Source organism: Anser brachyrhynchus (assembly GCF_964034855.1).
Source record: "Anser brachyrhynchus genome assembly, chromosome: 4".
NCBI lineage: Eukaryota > Metazoa > Chordata > Aves > Anseriformes > Anatidae > Anser > Anser brachyrhynchus.
In genome coordinates, this window is record NC_137698.1 from 21,447,336 (window position 1) to 21,467,640 (window position 20,305).

The 20,305-nt window shown below is 47.7% G+C and overlaps 1 protein-coding gene across 1 annotated transcript in view; it reads left to right on the plus strand.

Annotated features, from left to right (window-relative positions):
- Positions 1 to 5,574, plus strand: part of ENPP6 (ectonucleotide pyrophosphatase/phosphodiesterase 6) — a 30,003-nt gene extending 24,429 nt beyond the window's left edge. Inside the window, exons 6-8 of the mRNA XM_080589903.1 lie at positions 63 to 200; positions 3,032 to 3,155; positions 4,080 to 5,574. Coding sequence (XP_080446029.1) covers positions 63 to 200; positions 3,032 to 3,155; positions 4,080 to 4,303 — 486 coding nt within the window. The 3' untranslated portion in view covers positions 4,304 to 5,574. The remainder of the gene's footprint in view (positions 1 to 62; positions 201 to 3,031; positions 3,156 to 4,079) is intronic.
- The last annotated feature ends 14,731 nt before the right edge of the window (positions 5,575 to 20,305 follow it).

Sequence of the window (20,305 nt, forward strand, 5' to 3'; positions counted from 1 at the left end):
CCCATAGGTGTGCACATGCTCTTTATAGCCGTATGGTGTCCTAACATTTGTTTTCTTTGCAGATATATCAAAAATTGAAAGCTGCAGAACACATGGATGTTTATAACATACAGGATATTCCAGAGAGGTTTTTCTACAAAAAAGGAAAATTTGTTTCTCCTCTAACCCTTGTTGCTGAGAAGGGATGGTTCATAGTAGAGGTAAAGTACAGAAGCAAAAGACATTAATGTGAAAAGGTGCAATGCATGAACGCAGAAAGAAGAATGTATAATTTTGTGCTAGACGTTGAGTCAAAGTATTACATCATTTACTTGTGCTGACTGCAGTGCTCACATCAAATGTTTGTGTGCTTGAAAGATCCTAAAGACATGACACCTGTGCTGAAGCTAGAAAAAGTTACGAAGTTAAGACGGTTCCTTAAAAGGACTTTTTGTATTTTCCATTATGGTCATGTTGATTTACTCCTCTTCCCCCTGCCAATTTACCATCCTCTCAGTTCTGCTCTTGACAGATGTGAAATGATTGCTCCCATTTCAAGATCTTACTGTCCCTCCATTCAGCGGTACTTCTACTACTTTTCTTTTTGCCTGTCTTCCCACCCACCAGACTCTATTCTAAAAACACCCCATTTCCCACAGGCCTTCCATCCACAAAACGAGTCAGACTGTGGGTTTACTCCTCAGAGATATCCAGTGCGCACATGGCAATCCTGAGAGCCTGTTAGGCAGACAATCAATTAGACCTGCATATTAAGAGATTTGCATACCAACTTATTATTATACCTTATTATTATTGTCATCATCATGATTTTGTACTTGTATCTCTGCTGATCACCTCCACATTGCAGACATCAATTGCATCCCAGCACAGCTCAGAGGTTACGTTGTCAGCAACATGGTGACAGAGCCAAGGAGTCCCGTTCTTTATCTTTTAATGTCTCAGCATGGTCGTTAGGCCATATTGCCTTACAGTTCATGGGAACTCAGCTGAGCATCTTCCTGCACCACCCTCAGAGGTGTTGTTCACCTGGCTTTGCTCAAGATGGCCCACGCTGCCACAGTTCTCGCTAACTAACCTGACTTCAGGACAGGGATTTCCACAGTTAAATAAAAATACATATCTAAAAAAGCCCAGTTGTTTTGGGGTACAGATGGATGAGCACCACACCTCTGGTTAAAATACATACAAAAAAGCTACAGTTAAGATTCAGACTAGTAAAGAAAGCATCGGAAACATTTTTGCTGAAATTTTTTTGAAAAACTATAACTTAATTCTTTTGTACAGTATGAAATTCAACACAGAACATTTTTACATATTCTGTAAAAAATGCTCTTTAAAAAATCATTGAAACTCTGACAAACCTTAATAACAGTGCAGCAAACACTGCTGCTATGGTAATTATTTCTGTCTCTCAGCCCATTCCTTCCCATTGTTTCTGATTTTCAAGAATGTCCTCTCATTAATTCTGTCAGATTTTCCTTATCCTCAGTACGTTTTCATTATCCATGAATGGGATGTGAAAATGAAAGTTTCCTGTCATATTTTTTAAGCAATAATTGAGCCTTCTATTATACTCCCTGCCCAAGCCATTGCAGAGAGGATATTCAGCTCTTCGCTATCACCCTCACAGGATGTTTTAACTCTCTGTTGGCTAGTTGATAGATGTAAGCTGTTTGATTCATTTCTTCTTAATACTCTTTGCCTATTTTTTTTTTTTTGAGAGGCAAAGGGGACGTATCTGGAAAGGTGTTTTATTCCAGCAGGGCTAGGGGGAGCAAAAGCCCATCTGTGTGTCGGTGCCTGGACCACAGGAGCTGGGCCCTCCCTGCCCCTGGGCCCACCACGAGCCAGGGTGCCCCATGGCAGGGGTGGCAATTCCCAGGTCGGAGATGCTGCTCCTGGTCACCTCCAGTGACGGGCAGCAGCAGGGGCTGAGGCTGTGCTGGAATAACACAAAATCACTCCCAGTCACAGCCCCTCCTGCTTCATTCATCTCCGAGGAGCAGCGCTACCCAAACATGATGAGTTCCCAGGAACCACACCAAGCAGAGCACCACGTACGGAGGTGCTACGGTAGGACGAGGGAAATGAGTCTGCTTTCTCCTTGGCTTGCTCTGAGCGCTGTCAGGGAATAGATGGAGACAAGGAAAGAGATTTAATTTGTCAGCTAAAATTGTTCAATTATCTGCTACATCTGCTGACTATTACACACAAAGAAACGCAAGGGATACTCCAGGGGTTCCCATGGAAAGCAGACGAAAGAGCTGCACTTCGCAGCTGTAATCACTGCCATCCTCGGTGCTCCTGTGCACGGGCAATGTCCTTCTCTGGCAGAGGAGGAAAACAAAATCAGACAATGACTCAATGCTCCAGGCAGGGGTAGTGGCACCATTTGCCCCGGGGTGGGATGCAGGAGACTCTGCCGGGGCATCTTCTGTGCTCCTGTGATGGAGCGGGAAGTCCAGACCTGGTGTTAGGAAACTGCAGCTCCTGCTCTGTAACCATTGGAGAAATTAACAACAAGGGGTTAACGAACTGTCAAATGATGTTCGCTGTCTTAGTGAGTGAGATTCCTGCCATAGTTTTAGGGATATCCGGAGTGTTGCCTGGGCTGCCATCCCGTGGGACAAGCTAAACTCACAGAACGGGTTGGTGCAGGATTTCGAGAGGACCCTAAGGATCATTTCTTCCACAGGGGCAGGAAATGACACCGTTACAGCTAGCTGTCAGGAGCTATTAATATGCAGCAGGAGAGACTAAGGAAGGAAATTAAAAGTATGGCTTAGGAGTGTAATTTGGGTAAAGAAAAACAAGAATTATGATGACAAATCGTTAGAGCAGGAAGACAAAACTTGTCCACGCCAGAGACAGGGGGAAGGAAGAGAGCAAAGGGAGCACCTTGGACCTGAGCCCGCGTTCCCTGGAAGGGACCTCCTTGCTTTAACCCCGTGGGGTAGTGCAGCACGTGGTGGCACACGGTGGCAGAGGGTGGCACGCCATGGTACTAACGTGCCCTGCTGTTTTTTACCAGAGCAGGGACAAGCTGCCCTTCTGGGAGAACGGCACGGGGAAGAGGGAGGCCTGGCAGAACGGCTGGCATGGCTACGACAACGAGCTCATGGAGATGAGAGGCATCTTCCTCGCGTACGGGCCAGGTACGATGCCACCATCCCCGTCCCCACCAGGGGAACAAGTGGGGCTGCCCCAGCTGGGTGTCACAGTCCTGGCACGCACTGTGGCACCCTGGGCATCCCACTCCTCCCATGGCCCCATGGCCCCTGCCCCAGCACCCCTGCAGCCCCTGACACATCAGGACCTGGGTGGCACTCAAAGATTGCACCCAAAAATTATAAATAGATATCGGGATTTCCTCATCCTGGTTGGCACTGGAAAGGTTTCTATCTCTATCTCTATTTTATAGCTGAAGAAACAGGGCAGAGAGAGGTGAAGCAATTCGGTCAGCCCCTCTCCTATGTCTCAGCACAGTAACTCCATCCCTTTGGCCTATTTTCCAAGGCTGGCCTGAATTTTTAATTCTTTTTGAAACACATGAATTCTCCTTTTGTTCATGGATTCGGACTCACTAATGCGGAGTGCTGTCTTTGAGGAGGCTGAAGCTGCAGCAGACCTCACCCACCTGGCCAGCGGGCAGACATGAAGCCCCTGATTCTCGCTTCATTGGACCCTTTAACCATTGATAAGTCCTAGGCTATGGCAACAGGCAGGAATGAAAGCAAAAAAAGAGTGCAAAACACCATTATTTCAGGCTTTTAAACCTACCAGTGTACACAGCAAAGTAGCTCCTGTATTTGTGTATTTATTTATTTTAGTTTTCAGTTTTGGAATCAAATTGGATTAGAAGTAAAAATAATGAGTGAAAGCATTTAAAATGTTTTTTGCTGAGCCATCCTGCAAATTATATAGATTATAATTATCAAATATAACTTTATAAATTATACTCCAAATTACATTGAGTATCCCAGCCTGCTGGGTAAGTCCCTGGACGGGCAGCAGAGCCCTTGCCCCACGTTTCAGGGGCTGGGCCCGTTAACCCCTCTCTCCGCCCGCTTTCCCTGCAGACTTCAGATCCAACTTCCGAGCGCCTCCGATCAGGTCCGTGGATGTCTACAACGTCATGTGCACCCTGGCGGGAGTACAGCCGCTGCCAAACAATGGCTCCTGGGACCGGGTGGAGTGCATGCTCAGGAACACGGCCGCCTTGGCACCGCTCCGCCAGTGGAGCAGCTGCGCTCTCGCCCTGACTCTGCTCTCGCTCCTCGCCCAGCAGATCTGGTTGCTGTGATCCCCGAACAATGTTGGTCACTGTCACCAGCAACTCGATCCTTCTCCTTTTTTTTTTTCTTTGTATGTGTGTTTTGTTCTTTGTTTCTGTGTGTGTGTTTTGTTTTTTTAAGTTCTTCATTTGAATAATAGCTTTATTAATAGAGTGCTGTCCCCCGCTCAGCCGTCGTGCTCTGCCAGGCGTGAATCCGACCCATCCTGCTTTTACAGCAGTTATAACGTGAAGACAGGTTTTGTGCTGCTTTAAACACAGCCAGGAAAGCTGGTGTTGCTGCTCTAGATTTACAGAGCTGGCAATGGGAGCAGGATTCAGGCTGGCTAACAGCAAACTTTTCTGGTGGGTGCATGTGGAGATCCCTGGACATCAAGCACTTCTTACCCCAGCAAGTTTAACCAAGAGGCTCGCCCTGATTCCTGCTCAGGGGTGGAGGCAGACCTCTGTGCATTTACCTTGCTGTTTCTGGCTTACTCCTTTATCTCCAGCAGACCTCCACTTCTCCTTACAGTGCCAGCCAAGCCCGGTCCCTACCAACCCCTTCATCAAAGAGCCAAGCTCTTTGCTGAGCAATCGTAGTGCCAAGAAAGGTGGATTGGCAGGAGAGCAGTGAGAGCATCCTACTTCTCCCAGCCTTGTCTTCTTTGTTTTCCCTTAAAGCAAGCCCTGGCACTGCGAGCCCCTGGGGCTGGGCTTTCATCAGCGACCGCAGCTGGAGGGAGGGCTAGGGCAAGAGGAGACTGATGGAAATCCTCCACACCAGAAACTGGAGGACATTGAAATGGCATCTGGACACACCAGGTTCAGGACCAAGTACGATGAGGAAGCCTGGCATTTAACAGCCTCTCTGCTTTTCCTGGTGAAGATGATATCACCTGCTTAGTTGTTTTTTGTTCGTTTGTTTTATCCAATTGTGTTTCTGAAGGTTTTCAACAGCTACTACTTTTCTACCAGCTCCTGCTCTCTACGTCTCTACCGTTAAAGCAATGTGGTGGGCAGCACATTCCCTTGCTGTTTTTCTTTAGAGGTGGTATTCTGCAGCAGGGAGAGAGGTTTACACAGATGCATCTCTCTCCACCTCTCTCTCAGTTAAGTCTAGCTAAGATTTCCACCTTGGGATATGAAGCCCAAAGTCGTAATGGTTGACTTAAATATAGCAGGAGAGCATGAGGCTGCTCTCAGAGGTAATGCATCTGAAGGTCAAGTCAAATGGATGACATAATCCTGAAAACATCAACATAGCAGACATAGTAAATCCCCTGAAAAAAAAAAAAAAAGAGATTTTGCCCCTACTCATCCACTCCAGTGCAGCCAGGGACCTGCCCTGGGGCAGTGTTCAACACAGGGCTGGTGGGGGCTGGAAGCAAAGCCAGCAGCTTCGAAGTCCTTCTCTGTTAGCTTAGAAGATTAAGTGCACTGAATTGTTAAATTGTCCAGTTGTCAGTCCTTGGTGTTAAACACGGGAATGTATATAAGCTGTGGTGGGTCGTTAGAGAGGTGGTCTTTTTGCATCATTAAGTTTCTACTGTGAAATAAGCGTATCTTGAACAGAGCCATAAAGGTCTGATCCCACAAAGTGTCCTTTCCTCCTTGGGAGGCTGACCGCAGGCTGCAGCCTTCAGTCGTGCCTTCAGGAGCGCTCAGCACTTTTTCTGATATACCTCTGAGCCAGGAGCTTTCAATGAAAAACTGCCTTTGGAAGGATTCAGGTCCCTCCCCGTGCAAAATAAACTTCTAAGACTTGTTATTTGTACGGATCCAGAGTCAGGCACCATTCTGGTACAGTGAGTTTAAGGGTGAATGATTACCCTATGAAAAAAAAAAAATACAACGCATTAAACTTGACAAAAGACTACTGTAATAGCTATAAAGATTTATGTAATGTGTTTTTAAAGCTCAAGTGAACCATCAAATCAATTGGAAAAAAAGGGGAGAAAATCAGTCTTTGTTATTAGACTGTTGAGTATAAAAGGCAATTTAGTGCTTTCTAAGCATTTGCAGTAGCTGTAAAACAAGCATCTATTGTTCAGAGTTCCCTGTTGCTCTTTAATGGACCAGGCTCAATGAATCTGCTGGAGCACATTTTTAAAGTGAGAAAATTATCAGCACACAAGATAACCAAATGACAAAATTGCAAATTTTTGCTTGGAAAGCAACAGGGTATATACAGTGCACGCTAATCCCTCCACAGTTTTAACTCTTACAGTAAAAAGAAGCCAATATTCAGAACTACAGATCCTTAAAGTACAGAGCTATATTCTGATGCTCAATGACAGAAGCAGAAGTCAGACAAACAAATCAGGTCCGTTGAGTTGTTCCAGGGATGGGCCACAAGACATGAAGCCGATATTGTGCGTACTTTGTGTAACTCATTTTTGTCACAGTGGCCATATGCAGTGTCTGCCCTTCGAGCAAATACTGCAGAGTAAAATTCCTAAGTGTGTGAGGTGTTAGACCTTTATGCAAGCTGTGGGTATGGCAATACACCTCAAAATATACGATATAAAAGGGAAATTTGATGGTAGAAGCTACAAGAGCTACAAGAAGCTCATTAGCTTCATGGGAACTACAGTTGATTATGTGTGAGAAGCACATCTTTCTTCTGAAAGTTTGTACCTCTGAATCAGTTCACATTCTCATTCAAAAATCAGTGTCTTGACTCTAGCCTATTTTTCTGTGTACTATGCAACTGAGGTGGGTGTATTTTAAAAACTGGTTCTGAATGATGTTTTTGTACAATGACTGATTGTGAATGAGTGAATAAATCTAAGAATGCTGTTAGAAAAAAAAAATACATCTTTTTGTAAATACTGTAAGATTTGGGGGGAAAAAAAACAAAACAACAACCATAACACTCTGCCTTTCTTGTTTAATTGCTGCATCAATGTGTGACAGACAGTGTTTGAAGCTTCTGCTGATTAATCATCAGCAAGATGAATGATAACATTGTTTAGAAACGGCAAACTTGTCAGCATGTAAATTAGGGACATGAAATGCATCACATGAGATACTGTAGCTTGTATATGCAGTGCTTTTTTCCAGATGTATTTCAGTATTAAAGCTTTTGAACAGGTGCATTTTTCACTATTTCTCGTAGCCATTTACCTGCATTAATAATAATAAGGGCTTTCTTGCCTACTGCATGCCACTACTTTGTAACCAGCCTCTGGCCTCCTTGGTGTGCGTCCCCTCCTTGGTCTCTGGGACACCAGCAATCTTTTTACCCTACGTTTGCACAGCACCCAGCTCACTGGTGCCTGCTTGGGGCTTTTATGTGCTTCTCTGTCTGTCCAGCTAGTGAACAGGGCTAAGCCTCAGCAGGCCAAGCTGGCCTTGTCCATCCTTGCCCAGCTGGCTGATGCTGGCCAGGCAAATTGCCAAGGAAGGACTGACTCTCACAGCGAATTGGCTCACAAATTTCTTCTACATTCGATATCTCCTCCAGGATAACACAAAGCCAGGCAGGCCACAGGGTGCAGTGGAGAGAGGTGGAAATTTGCACCACTGCTCCTCTCACTGGGCACATAAAGAACTGGGGCCTCCAGGAGCATCTGTCCAGGGAGGTGTAACTCACACTATTCAGTGGACACGACAAACCATTTTGCTGCCCTTAGAATGAGCCCTGAATGCTCTCTCCAGACCCGCTTCTCCAAGCCCACCTTGTTACTATCACACAACCTGTTTGCACAGAAGTCATCATGGTACCATGGTTCAGTGTGGGTCAGGCTTTCTGGATGGCCAGCACAGCGGCGCGTAGCCCTCACATTAAACCCCACATCCCAGAGCTGGGTGCTGCGAATGGAAATGGGACCTCAAAAACCAACACCAAAGACCTCAGGGACTCCTGCTTTAAGCTCTGCAAACGTACTCTTCCATGTTCGTGGAAGAGACTGATTTAATAGTAAAAGTCCCCATGCTACAAGCTGATGGCTAAAACCAAAGTCTTCTCTGAGCAGCCAGGAAATCTTCTCTGGGATGAAGTAGAAAGGGTGGCATTGTGACCTACTTACTCCAGTTGCCTCTTCTCTCAGCTTAGCTCCCTGATGCCAGGCAAGGACGGTCGGCACAACCTTTCCCCCTATTCTGTAAATCCAGCTGCCCGTGGCTCGCACAGAGATAGAGCTGGGCTTATGCACAGCGGGTCGCACAGACCTGGCTGCTCACGGCCAGGTCTGGCAGCCGTCTTCTGGCCATGTGCCCCTCCTTGCACGAGGCAGGCAGCTCCCCACAGCCCACACTGAGCTTCAGAAGGGAGATGAAACCAGTGGGGGCAGCAATGCTGCTAGGCTGCATTTATGGTGTCATAAGTGACGTAAGGCACATGACGTGATGTGTTCACCACATGTGGTCCCTCACCTGCCGTGTCACCCGTGCGCTCACCACTGATGGGCGAAGATGTGGGCACACTTCCCTCCTTTTCCTCCTTAAGTAGACCCAGCCAACCAGCGTGGTCACTAATTTCATGAAACGAAGATAAAAGATGGGGCATACTGAATCCACCTGCACTGCTTCCAGCAGGCTAGTGTCTGCCATGCTCTTCCAGCCACAGCAGACACCGCTGTTTTGGTAAGTTTTCTGTGGCCAGTATGGGCAACTGCTCTGCAGAAAGTGCTGTGCTTGCCCAACTGATGTGTACCCACCACTCCTCCAATATATGCATTCGTAATCCCACCAGACACATCCTCGGTATTCATAGCTCTTACCACCCAAAGCAAAAGAGGACTTAAGCAACAAACTGCAGAACTGCAGCAAGATTTATGGCTTTTGCTCTTGGTGGAATTTATCTTATTTTCCTTGTATTGTTAATTGTCCATGGGTGCAGGGAGGGGAGGACAGAGCAAAAGGGAAGCCCAGGGAAGCAGTGCAGACATACTAATATACCAGTAACGCCTTTAATTGACATCAGGACTCTCTTTGAACTGTCAGCACTATGTCAGCATCACTTGCCAAAGATACTCCCCTGTGTTCCAGGAACACGTGGCCCGCAAACAGGAGGGGAGCATGTTGAGTGACTGCCTGCATGGGGTTGGTACAGTCAGCTCCCCAAGCCAGTGCCAACAATGGCAATTTCCCGTCTAAATGAGGTCAACCATTTTCACCTGTGTGCTTGGCAGTGATGTAATAGCACAGTTGTCCAGGGCTTGGTGGATAAACTCTCCAGCCTCCCTTGGTTAGCAGCCCACATGGCTGCAGCCCATGTATAAACACTTTGCTGTTGGCCCAGGTGTTGCACACACGGCCGTCTGCAGGAACCAGGTTTGCAAAAGCCTCTGTTTCTAGTTGGTTTGGAAAAAAACTGAGGGGTGAATTAAGAGATTCTGTGGTGCTGGCCTTCTTCCTTATCTCCTAACTGCTAAGTCAAAGTATCAGTAGGAAGTTAAACTCCACACCTCCACAGGAAGATGCAGGCTGGATGAGCTCTAGGCACTCTGAAGTGAAAGGCGCTGAACAAAACTCTATCATCAGCCTTCTGTTCATTTTACTTGCAAGGCTATGGCAGAGATGCAGGCCAATATTTAAGGTTCTGTTTTAAAATTAAATATAGACTAATCAAGGGAAAAGCTTGGAACCTTCCATTTTAGCATGAGTTTGTTAGCTGTTTTGAAAGACAGTTTTCACTTACATGAAAACATGCGTTTGTGTAGGTGCAGAATCAAATTTATGTTAAAGGAAGGCAGCTTCTGAGTGTTCAAAAATAAGAGCATTTCAGAATTAAAGTTGAATGGACACCCTAATTCCCAGGCTTCGTACAGGTGTGTAAAGCTGTATAGGTTAGTATGATAAGATTTGAACTATATGACTCCCTGTTAAGTTTACCTGTGGAAAAATAGAGGTTCTTTTAATGTGCACAGTGGTGTCCTAGTCATTCAGTCCATACTGTATTTCCCTTTCCCAGATCACTTTTGTCTCCAAAGATTTTTATTTTATTTTATTTTATTTTATTTTATTTTATTTTATTTTATTTTATTTTATTTTATTTTATTTTATTTTATTTTATTTTATTTTATTTTATTTTTTTATCAAGGTTTTCATTATTTTGCCTTTATGTGTTCCTCTGATGTCTGTTGCTTTCTTTTAAACTGGTACCCAGAGAAGTGCCATATATTAGGCCAGCGGGTTGGGAAAAGGCCATCAAATGACTGCAGCGATGCTCAGGTGCAAGTCACCATGGACTTGTAAAGTGGTATGATGTTATCTCAACTGTGTCAACTCTGTATCAGTGACATGGTTTCTGTTGTGCAGCACAATTTCACCACAAAATTATCATCAGCTGCCAACAGACATGCCTCAGTCCCTCCGAAACGGTGCATGCAGTGTGGTTGACTCTTCCTCCAGTGCAAAGGCAATGCCTCAAAGCCACACTGCAAGGCAGCCTTTTCCACGGTTTCTGCTGGTTTCCTGGCTGGGTGGGAAGCTTCGCTGGCTGGGCCTGCAGATAAGCTCCTGTGCATGGCTGGAAGAACTGTATCAGCATTAGTTAGAAATAACATCGGAGTGGGTTAGAAATGGCGTTTTGGTTAGCTCAGAATGCTTCAGCTGGTTGAGGAGAGGAAAAGGAGGCACAGAGGTGTCCAAGGGAAAGCTGTATCTCTTAACTTGCTACTTTTATGGCTTTGTTTTTCCTGTTTCTGTATTAACGGCCAGAAATGCCGAGGGGGCAAAGGCTGCAGCCTCGGGAGCTCGCCGGTGGCAGTGAAGGAGACACGGGGACACACACACACACACACACACACACACACAGACAGACAGACACACAGACACACAGACACACAGACACAGACACAGACACACACACACACACACACAGACACAGACACAGAGACACACACACACACACACACACACACACACAGACACACAGACACACAGACACACAGACACAGACACACACACACACACACACAGACACAGACACAGAGACACACACACACACACACACACACACAGACACACACAGACACAGACGCAGACACAGACACAGACACACACACACGCAGGCACATCGCACCTTCCTGCAACGTGTCGGCAATCGGCCTTTTGAAAGACACAAACCAAACCAAACCAAAACCTCATCGGGCCCACGAGCCCGGCCGCCATTACCGGGCTCGGAGCTCCCCCTTCCGGCCCGCCGGGGCCCGGCCTCGGGGCTGCCTCAGCCCGGCTCAGGGGGGCCCGGCGGCGGGCAGCCCTCCCTCGCCGCCCCGCTGCCGGCTGCCGGCGGCCCCGGCCCCTCAGGAGGCCTCGGGGGAGGAGGGCAGGGAGGAGAGTGCGTCCCACCCCGGCTCGTTCAGGAGCCAGCTGGGCTCCGCGGAGTGCCTGTACGGCCAATGAGGCGTTTTAGTGTCAGCACTGTAACGGCCAGGGCTGCAGTCAAGCCAAGGTCCTTCATGCTGTAATTTCTCCGCTGTAATGGTTTCCCCGCTGTGTCTTTCCCCTGCACGCATCCGTTCTTCACGCAGCTTTCTCTGTTGGCCCCTCCAAAGGGTGCAGAGTTGTCTTCTCCCTCACTGATGTGTCCCAATGCAAACCCGACACTCCAGCTTTGACCCGCTGCGTTCCTGCTCCCCTCGCTGTTTGTGATCTTGGCAGATCTTGTGGGACCAGCCCTCACAGTGGTCCCTACCCCAGTAGAGGGGGCCTCCCTGAATGTTTTGGGAGCCCACAGCTCCTTCACCCCTCACTGCAGAGACAGAATATCCCAAGAGGGACTTCAGTGACTGGCCCTGCTGCTTCAAAGGTCCAGTTGAGCAAAGGAGGCAATAAAATGCCTCCTGCATCAGTGGAAGGAGCCAAATGAGATGAACAAATAAATGTGAGCCCCAGTAACATAAGAATATTTGATATCCATGATGTGTGGAGCTTCCCAGAAAAATACTCTGTTTTATGCAGAAACAGCTAAATACAGTGGGGTTTGCAGCAAACCATTGCAAGTCTCCAGCTTCACTTCTGACAAGGTTGCCTACTGGTCCCATATGTGCCAAGCGCTGTGTGCCAGCTTTTCTCCTGAGCCCCTAAATGTCAGCAGCCTCCACCAGGACCACGTGGGCATCTCACAGAATCACTGAATGGTTTGGGTTGGCAGGGAACTGTGAAGAACAGCTAGTCCAAGCCCCCTGCCATGGGCAGGGACATGTCTCACTAGATCCGGTTGCCCAAAGCATCTCCTACATGACCAATTTTCTGTGATTGCTGGAGTGGGCACTGACAACTCTTAAGCAGCCTTCTGTTGTTCTTGAGAAATTAATAATACATTAAAACATTACTCAGCACTTGTATATATAGCTTGATGAATATTAATTAAGCCTCAAAATCAGCTGGAGATACCAGCATTGCTTCCTTGCCAGGCAGAAAAACAGAGGATGAGATGATAGAGGTCATTCACAAAGGCTGCAGCCTTTCTTCAGTACGTGCGAACAGGAGCCAGTGTGCTGTTCACCCAACAGGACTAAAATGACAGGTGTATACAAAAAAGTATTTAAAAATTGTAAATTGTATAAATTGTATATACCTTTTTGTGCTCTTCTGCTCAGGTTAATTGTGCCCCTGTAAGCCTTGGCCATACAAATTGACTCAGGAGAGGCCTACCTGTGAGCTTAAAATCAAGGTTTTAAAGCAGCCTCCCCATAGCAGCTGTGAAGGACAAAACAGAACAAACAACAACAAAAAATTAATATCTTTCAAGGTGGAGTTCAAGCAGTTTATGAGCTGGATTATACAAGCTGCTTGCCTGTGCCCCTGTCGGGGCTGGACTGGATGACCTGGCATGCCCCTTCCTGCCCTGATCTCAAATGTTTTTTTTTACAAGGACATTTCTGACAAAGACAAAGAACTTTTCCCTTTTAAAAACAGTAAAATCGAGAGAGCCCTGAGCTTTCTCTTTGCATTTCATACAAGAACAAATGGGAAGAATAAATGCAAGTCCTACCAACAAGAAGATATATAATACCCGTGATGTGGGGATCTTCACAGCAAAATAAAGACTGTTTTATACAGAAATAGCTGAATACAGCCTGTAAATGCCCAGCAATTAATCACAGGTTTGAAGAAATACAACACAGTCATGAAGGCTGAATTTTAAATGCTCTCTTTTCCTGTTTGGACAGTGACAAATTAAGGCCCATAGAAAAGCAGGTGTGGCTCTGGAAGAAGCCCTCTGAGGGCAATTAAAAATGGGAAAGCAGCTGGTAAGTGTGCAGATGTGACAGATAGAGCAGCTTAAAATATTAATACGAAGGAGGAGAATGGAGGAATTAATGGTGTAGGAGCTGAGGCAAATGAAACAGCACCTGATTTCCAAAGGGGGTTGTGCTACCTCGGATAACGTGCCTTATTGTGAGGGATGGGGCAAGTGCTGGCCCAGGAAAGCCATGACAGCTACATGCCCTTGACAGCTGCCCTGTGCCTTTTGATGGGCTCAAAGCAAAGCCCCCGGTGAAGGACACCACAGCCTGCAGGAGGTGCTGCCCCATATGCCCCACGGCTCCCCCACAGCGTCTTCAGTCACATCTGAAGCTGACGGTGCAGACACCTCCAAAAACATCCACGGAGCCCAGTAACGGGGAGAGCTGGATTTTCCAGAATCAGCCCTGATGGGAGCTTGGTCAAATCCAACAGATGACATCCAGGCAGATTTCACAGACAGTTCCTCGTGGTTTCCAGTTTGTCCACAGTCTCCACTGTTTGCTGTTCTGAGCCATTCAAGAAAATGGTTATTTTTCCCCATTTCAAACACATACAACAATTCAGATAAAAGTCAAATCATGAAGGAGTTGTAATTTGCCATTAGGATTACCACGTAGGAAGCCTCAACAGGTTTATAAATAGTGCCATGAAAACAAAATATGAATCAGTGCAAGCCTGAGCTCATCGTCCCATTTGGAAGAACATCATACAGTGATTTTCACTGCACTTTGTACCGTTTCTCTCACATTTATCCCTTCGCTGCCACTCTCCACACATATAGCAGGTAGGAGGTGTCATTGAAACAGCATTTTGTAGGAATTAGCTTCTAGCAAAGTGCAGGCTGGGGGACTGGTCCCATTTTCCTCATCAAAGTCTATTCTTCTGAAGTAATTTGTTGATAAAAAAATCTCTTTCCCGCTGTGAATTATATGGACTTTTTCCTCAAAAAAAAAATAAAAATGTCTACACAGATTGCTATAGATGACTTGTTTTTTTTTTTTTTTTTTCCTCCTCTTGTCCACTGGAGATGAGTGCTCCTACTAACATTAAGCTTTGGCACATAATAATCCTTCCAGGAAGCTGAGCAAAAACAACATTTCACTTGAAGCTGCTGGCAGCATGGGACAGTGGATAAGGTCTTTACCCATTTCAACCTCTTGGTACGAGGAAGAAAATTCTCCAGGGCAGAGACCCTGTTTTGCCTCACAACTTTCACATAGAGGAACTCTCTGGAGTTGCCTCCCAGCCCAGGAGCCCTCCCTCTACCACAGGAGCTCAGCCTCAGGCAGCGAGAAGGGCCCCAGTGTGCCAGTAACACTCGTGGACCCCAAAAAGTGGTTGTTGCCGAAAGTCCTGTGAGGGAGGGAGGAAGGAGGCAACCACAGAGAGCCGGGAGCACAACCCAAGGCTGTAGCGAAGCACAGGAGCTGCAGCTGGAAGGAAGAGGCGTTTTCAGACAGGGCTTTTCTTCTGTTTTAAGGGCTGGAAACGGGCTGCTTTGGAGCTGGCAGCAGACAGCCAAGGAGATGATATAAGATACATCTTATATAACAACCTGAAGCTGCTCTGCGTCCTCCCTCCGGTTCCGCGTGACAACCACAGGCTTTCCCAGCACCAGAGACGTCTCTAGGTGACATTTGGGAGATTTCGTGTGCCGGTGCAGTAAAACAGGGTCAGCCTCACGACGTCCCTGCTCCAAGAAGGGGCGCGGAGACAGCAATTGCTCTCTGCTTATCCACCTCCCTCCTGCAGGCTGCTGCGTCTGGAGACTGCTGCCACGTGCAAACATCTGGGATGCATCATGTACCTTCTCCTGCTGGAGAGAGAAGATGATTTTTTTGGACACAAAGTGAGCTCAGAGGCGCTCTGCAGCTTCTAAAAGGGAACAAACAGCAAGTTACCGCACGTACGACAGGAACTGGAAGACAGGAGAAGGTTTTATTGCGAGCCCAATGTGAGGGCCTTGGGGGGCATTCGAAACCTTCATGACTAGAAACATCCCATGCACATGGGGAGGGAGAAGGCCGATGATGGGCTGAGACAGGCAATCCCAGTGTGCGTTTGCTTTGGGAGGCTGCCTTGCAGAGGGGAGTACTGCCAGGACTGCAAGTACCTCGCCGGCTTGGCAGGCTGTGGCTGGTTCCTAGCTGTGGGGCGAAGTGCAGCGACTTGTTCTCCAGGCCAGGAGTCACCCAGGAGCAAAGACAGGAGCAGTGCTGGTGGCAGCACTGCTAGCACTCCTGCCGGGTAGGTCCCTCTCCACCTCTTCCCTTAGGGTTTCTCCCAGGACCCCACTCAGCCTGCAGATGAATGGGGCGCCTCACCGGGGAGCCAGCCCTGGCTGGGCACCATTCAGGGCCACCACATCCTTACGGCAAAACCACAGAAACTTTCTGGAAAATGCCTGTTTTGATTGCTCGTTATTCTAGGCCTGCATAAATCATGAAGAGAGGTGCACATAACTCCCCTCCTCAGCTGGCTTTTGGCAGAAACCTGAGGGAGCCCAGGATCCTTCAACCTCCATCTAAGGCAAAGATTTTTAATTCTGTCCTTAGCTGATGTCTTTCTTCTCCCACTCCTGCTCCCAACACATCAGAAAAACCTCCACTGCTACTAAAGTACACCCTCTCATTCCTTTCCTCACTTTGAGTTTTCCTCTTTGTCTTGGTGAAATCTCTGAGGCTTTAAGCCCTCTCCTCTGACTCCATTCTCCTTCTGAGGAAATGCATCCGCACTCTTCATCCTCTCGGACTGCAGAGACCGCGGTCTGGAAGGCACCTGGGCAGAAGCTGGTCCGTCCGTGGAGGCACCTGCCAGGGCTGCACCACTCTCTGCTTAATCCACGGCACGAGGAGAAACTGGTAGAAGTCATGCGAATTCACACCCTACATGTAAGTACCGCCCAAAGACCAGTTCCTTCTTTTTTTACAAAATAAATGAACAAATCCAGAAGTGTTCCTTTTTAGCCTGATGGCCGGTGGCAACAGGGCAGGCTCCTCCTCATCAACATCCCACATGCTTCATTTTTAGAAAGGCAAACATATACTAAAATGCACTCAAGTATATACTTATGCATAGGATTTATTGTCATTTCTAACATATTTCAAATTCTTTAACATAATCTTTTCCTTCCAAATTAGAATTCTTTCTCAAGGAGACATCAGAGGGGTAATGTAGCTTTTACATGTGCAGTGATAAAATCAATCTAAAAATATGCGGTGATTTTAAGAGAAAAAAAAAAAACATATATTAAAATAAAATTGCACTCTAACATATGCTGTGTTCCGCTTTGATATACATTGGGCATTTGACTTGTTAATCAGTGCTCGCTATATAACAACATTTCCTTAAAAGTTCTAAAAATCAGCAATGTGCTCGACATGTTTCCAGTCAATAGTCTTTTATTAGCTTTTGGTTCAATGGAAGTCCACTCATCTACAGGCAAACGCTTTAAACACGGCGAAAGAGCTTTTTGAAACTATTTGTCATCCTGTAAGGCTTTAGTTTGCTGCTTTTTTTTTCTCATTTCTACCATCAAAAGTAAGAGGGGTTTTCATTTTATTTTAGAACATTTCTCTGTGCAACCTGTGATTTGGTGAAAGCGTTATTTGCTGTACAGCATCAAAGCGTGAGAAATACAGTCACTCCATACTGGATTATAGCTGATAATAAAACCATAACAGGAGAGTGGTCTACCTTTAAGGAGGAACAATAAATATAGCGGCTACCTTAGGTTGTGAGAGCTCCTGAGGTTCTTCATTATGAGTGAATAATAAATCTCCAGGGTCCGCTGGAGACTACTTAAAAATAAAACTCCGCAGTCGGACGAAAAATGACTTTCCTCAGAAGTCTGTGAGAAAGAGGAGACGGAAAGCTAATGCTGCGTGTGTGGGGGAAGCCCCCCAGGGCTGAGCAAGGAGGAAGGCAAAGGAGAGGGGTGAAAACAAAACGTGCCTGGTTCGTTTTATAGGCTTGAGAGGGAACGTCGCCTGAAGTTAGGGCTGCGAACACTTGCTTTTACAAGGTTTTCGGGTGCTCCCTCTTTTTGAAAATTAAATTCTTTGAGTGAGTTTTTCCCACTTGCTGGCGGTGACCTGCAGTCCAAAGCTCCCGGCTTGCTGCCTGCAGGGCGGTTCAAGCAAGCTCTTGCCCAAGCAGCCGACTTTTCCTGGTGGCCCGTGGGGCTGCTGTCACAGGGACGTTCCCCTCAGGGCAGCAGGGCACAGCCGCCTGCTGTGTCACGTTTCCTACCAAGGAGGCATGGAATAACGCCCTGAAATATCCTACTGCATGGGACAGTCATCACCAGCCCGGGACGAGGCAGCTGGCTTCTCCCGGCCTCCTCTCCTCGGTCCCTTTGTTTAGCTGGGAATTTTTTGTAGCCTGTGCGTGGTGCATACGTACATAAAGGACTGGTCTGTGCAAGGTCGTCCCCGTCTGTGCAATGCCACCGTACATGCAGGTGAGGTTGAGGACTCAACCAAAAGCTTCCTCTTTCAGGCAAAATGTCTCAGTACTCCTTTAGCAGAAGAGGAATAATTACACTGCCCTGCCTAGGTTAAATATATATGTATATATGTATATATATAAACATAAATGTTGCTGTTTCACTGAGAGGCTCTGCCAGGGCCATGCCTTAGATCGGGGTTACAGCTGGCCCGGCTACATACAAGCATCTGAAAATCATCATCAACTCGTGTCCAGTGGAAGCCTGCTGAGTCGTGGCAGCTGGCTGCTAAATAGGACTTTTCTGGCAAGAAAAGTTTGGGACTGAGCCAGAGGCACGCACTGAACTGGACACAGCAGAAGTTCTCCCCTCGTGGCCTCCCCGTGCTGGGGCCGGCCGGCTGGGGCCTGCCACGGAGAGGAGGAGGAGGAGGAGGAACTGGGCAATGAGCTGCAAGGAGAAGCCGTGCAGCGGGAGCAGGCGTCTCACCGCAGAGGCAGGGGCAGGAGCTGCGTCTTGCAGGCAGCGTTCAGCTGCTGAAGCAAGGAAGGCAAACGCCCTTCCCCTGCTGTCCCCGTCCCGGTCACTGCCCACAGCAGTGAGGCACAGCCAGCTCTGAAGCTGCACTTCTGTGTCTTCAAGTCTGCAATCCTGATGGCAACCCCTGGCAGTCTCCCTGCCCAGTGGTACACGTGTTCTGCTTGGTGCACATGGGGGAAGGACCACAGCTATGCAGCAGTAGCAGATCCTAGTTGTGTAAGACATGGCTTGCACTGAAATCCTTGCAATGCACAAGCTGCCCTGCAGAATTAGCTGCTTAGATTCGTATTTCCCCAAAACCCAGCTAAAAGGACCCAGAAAGATGTTCAAGGATGGGGCTATGCTATGTGCTGTGCTCAGTCTAGGGGGACCAGAGGCCCCAGTCCCTGCCTACGGGCTGCTCTGAGTGGTCCCCCCAGAAGGCTTGGTTTCTCTGCTCGGTCTCTGTGCTCCTGGTGCTGCCTGATTTCATCCCAGAGGGACCCAGCCCACGCGTGCCGGGCCTGCCCCGCCAGGTGGGCTGCAGCACGGCGAGCGCGGGCACCGGGAGCACAGTCCTGCTGGGAGCCACAACCCAAATGCCGGCGCTCCCTTCTGCTTCTGTAGGAGCAGAGCCTACGGGACCGGGGCAGAGCCTGAACGCGCTGCAAGAGGGCTCCCCGGGCCACCTTCACAGCTCCCTGCCCCACTGCCCCTCTGTCATCAGGCAGCCAGGGGAGTTTTACCAAGAACTCAAAGCAAAAGGCTCCGGGTTTCGGTAAGGAAGACAGGGAGGAACCAAGCAAGGTACATCACCACGTTAGTGTGCGCACAGGCGTGTACACGCCGGCTGATTTATTGACTCTGCTCACTTATTTCCGAATAGCTGGCAGCACAGGGTTAGGTTTTCTGTGCTTATCAGGACGAGAGATGAGAAAAAAAGATAAAAAAATGTACTTGGGATTTCCTGTTCCCAATCCTCATTTATCACTACTGTGACAGCGGGGCTAAAAATACATGGTTAAAGAAGAGGAGCTGAAGGCGCGGACGGAAGCTGCTCACAAACGCAAGCTCAGCCATCAACACGAAGCCACTGGTGGCTATGCAAGTCCCAGCATCTTCGAATCTGCTGCAAACCCCTTCACCCTTCACCCACCAGTGGCGGTGAGCAGGCGTGTGATTTTTTGTAGTTTTTGTAATCGTTTTCCGAAGCATTTAGCTGGGACCTCTCCTGGCACCCTAAGGAAGACAAATGTGACCTGCTGGTTTAGCATCGGTGCGGGTTTGGGGTCTTCGAGCCCTCAAAACATGGAGATGTTGGGCAGGAAAGCACATGGTTAAAGAAGGAGCAGCAGTCAAAAGGAGGAAGAAAACAGAAGGGATGAAAAGTGGGGGCAAGTTTCGATGCCTTTTTGGAAAATCACCAAGCTGGAACAGCACGGTTTGAAGGGAAGTGCTGACAGGAGCTCCTGTCCTGAGCACCTTTTCTTCTCCGGGGTCATTCAAATGAGTGGGGAGAGTGTAAAAGAGAAAGGAATGGAAAAGTGAGGAAAAGACCCTATAGGATTAGGATGACATTTTAAGCAGGGAAAGTGAGAAAAGGAGCAGAGGACATTTCCTGTCAAGCAATGCATGGGGAAAACAAAACAACCTGAAGGGGGAAAATGCCAAGAAGGAGCAGAAGAGATGGGGATGCTGACAGAGAAGGACACCACAGAAAACACACTGGTAAAAAGTTTAAAGGGCAAGGTGTGTATCAAGACAAGATACTCCAGTATTGTGGCAAGGCCCTGGAGCCTTAACCTCTTTGAAACCTTCTTCCAACAGGCAGCACAGAGGCAGGAAAGCAGCACCCGCAA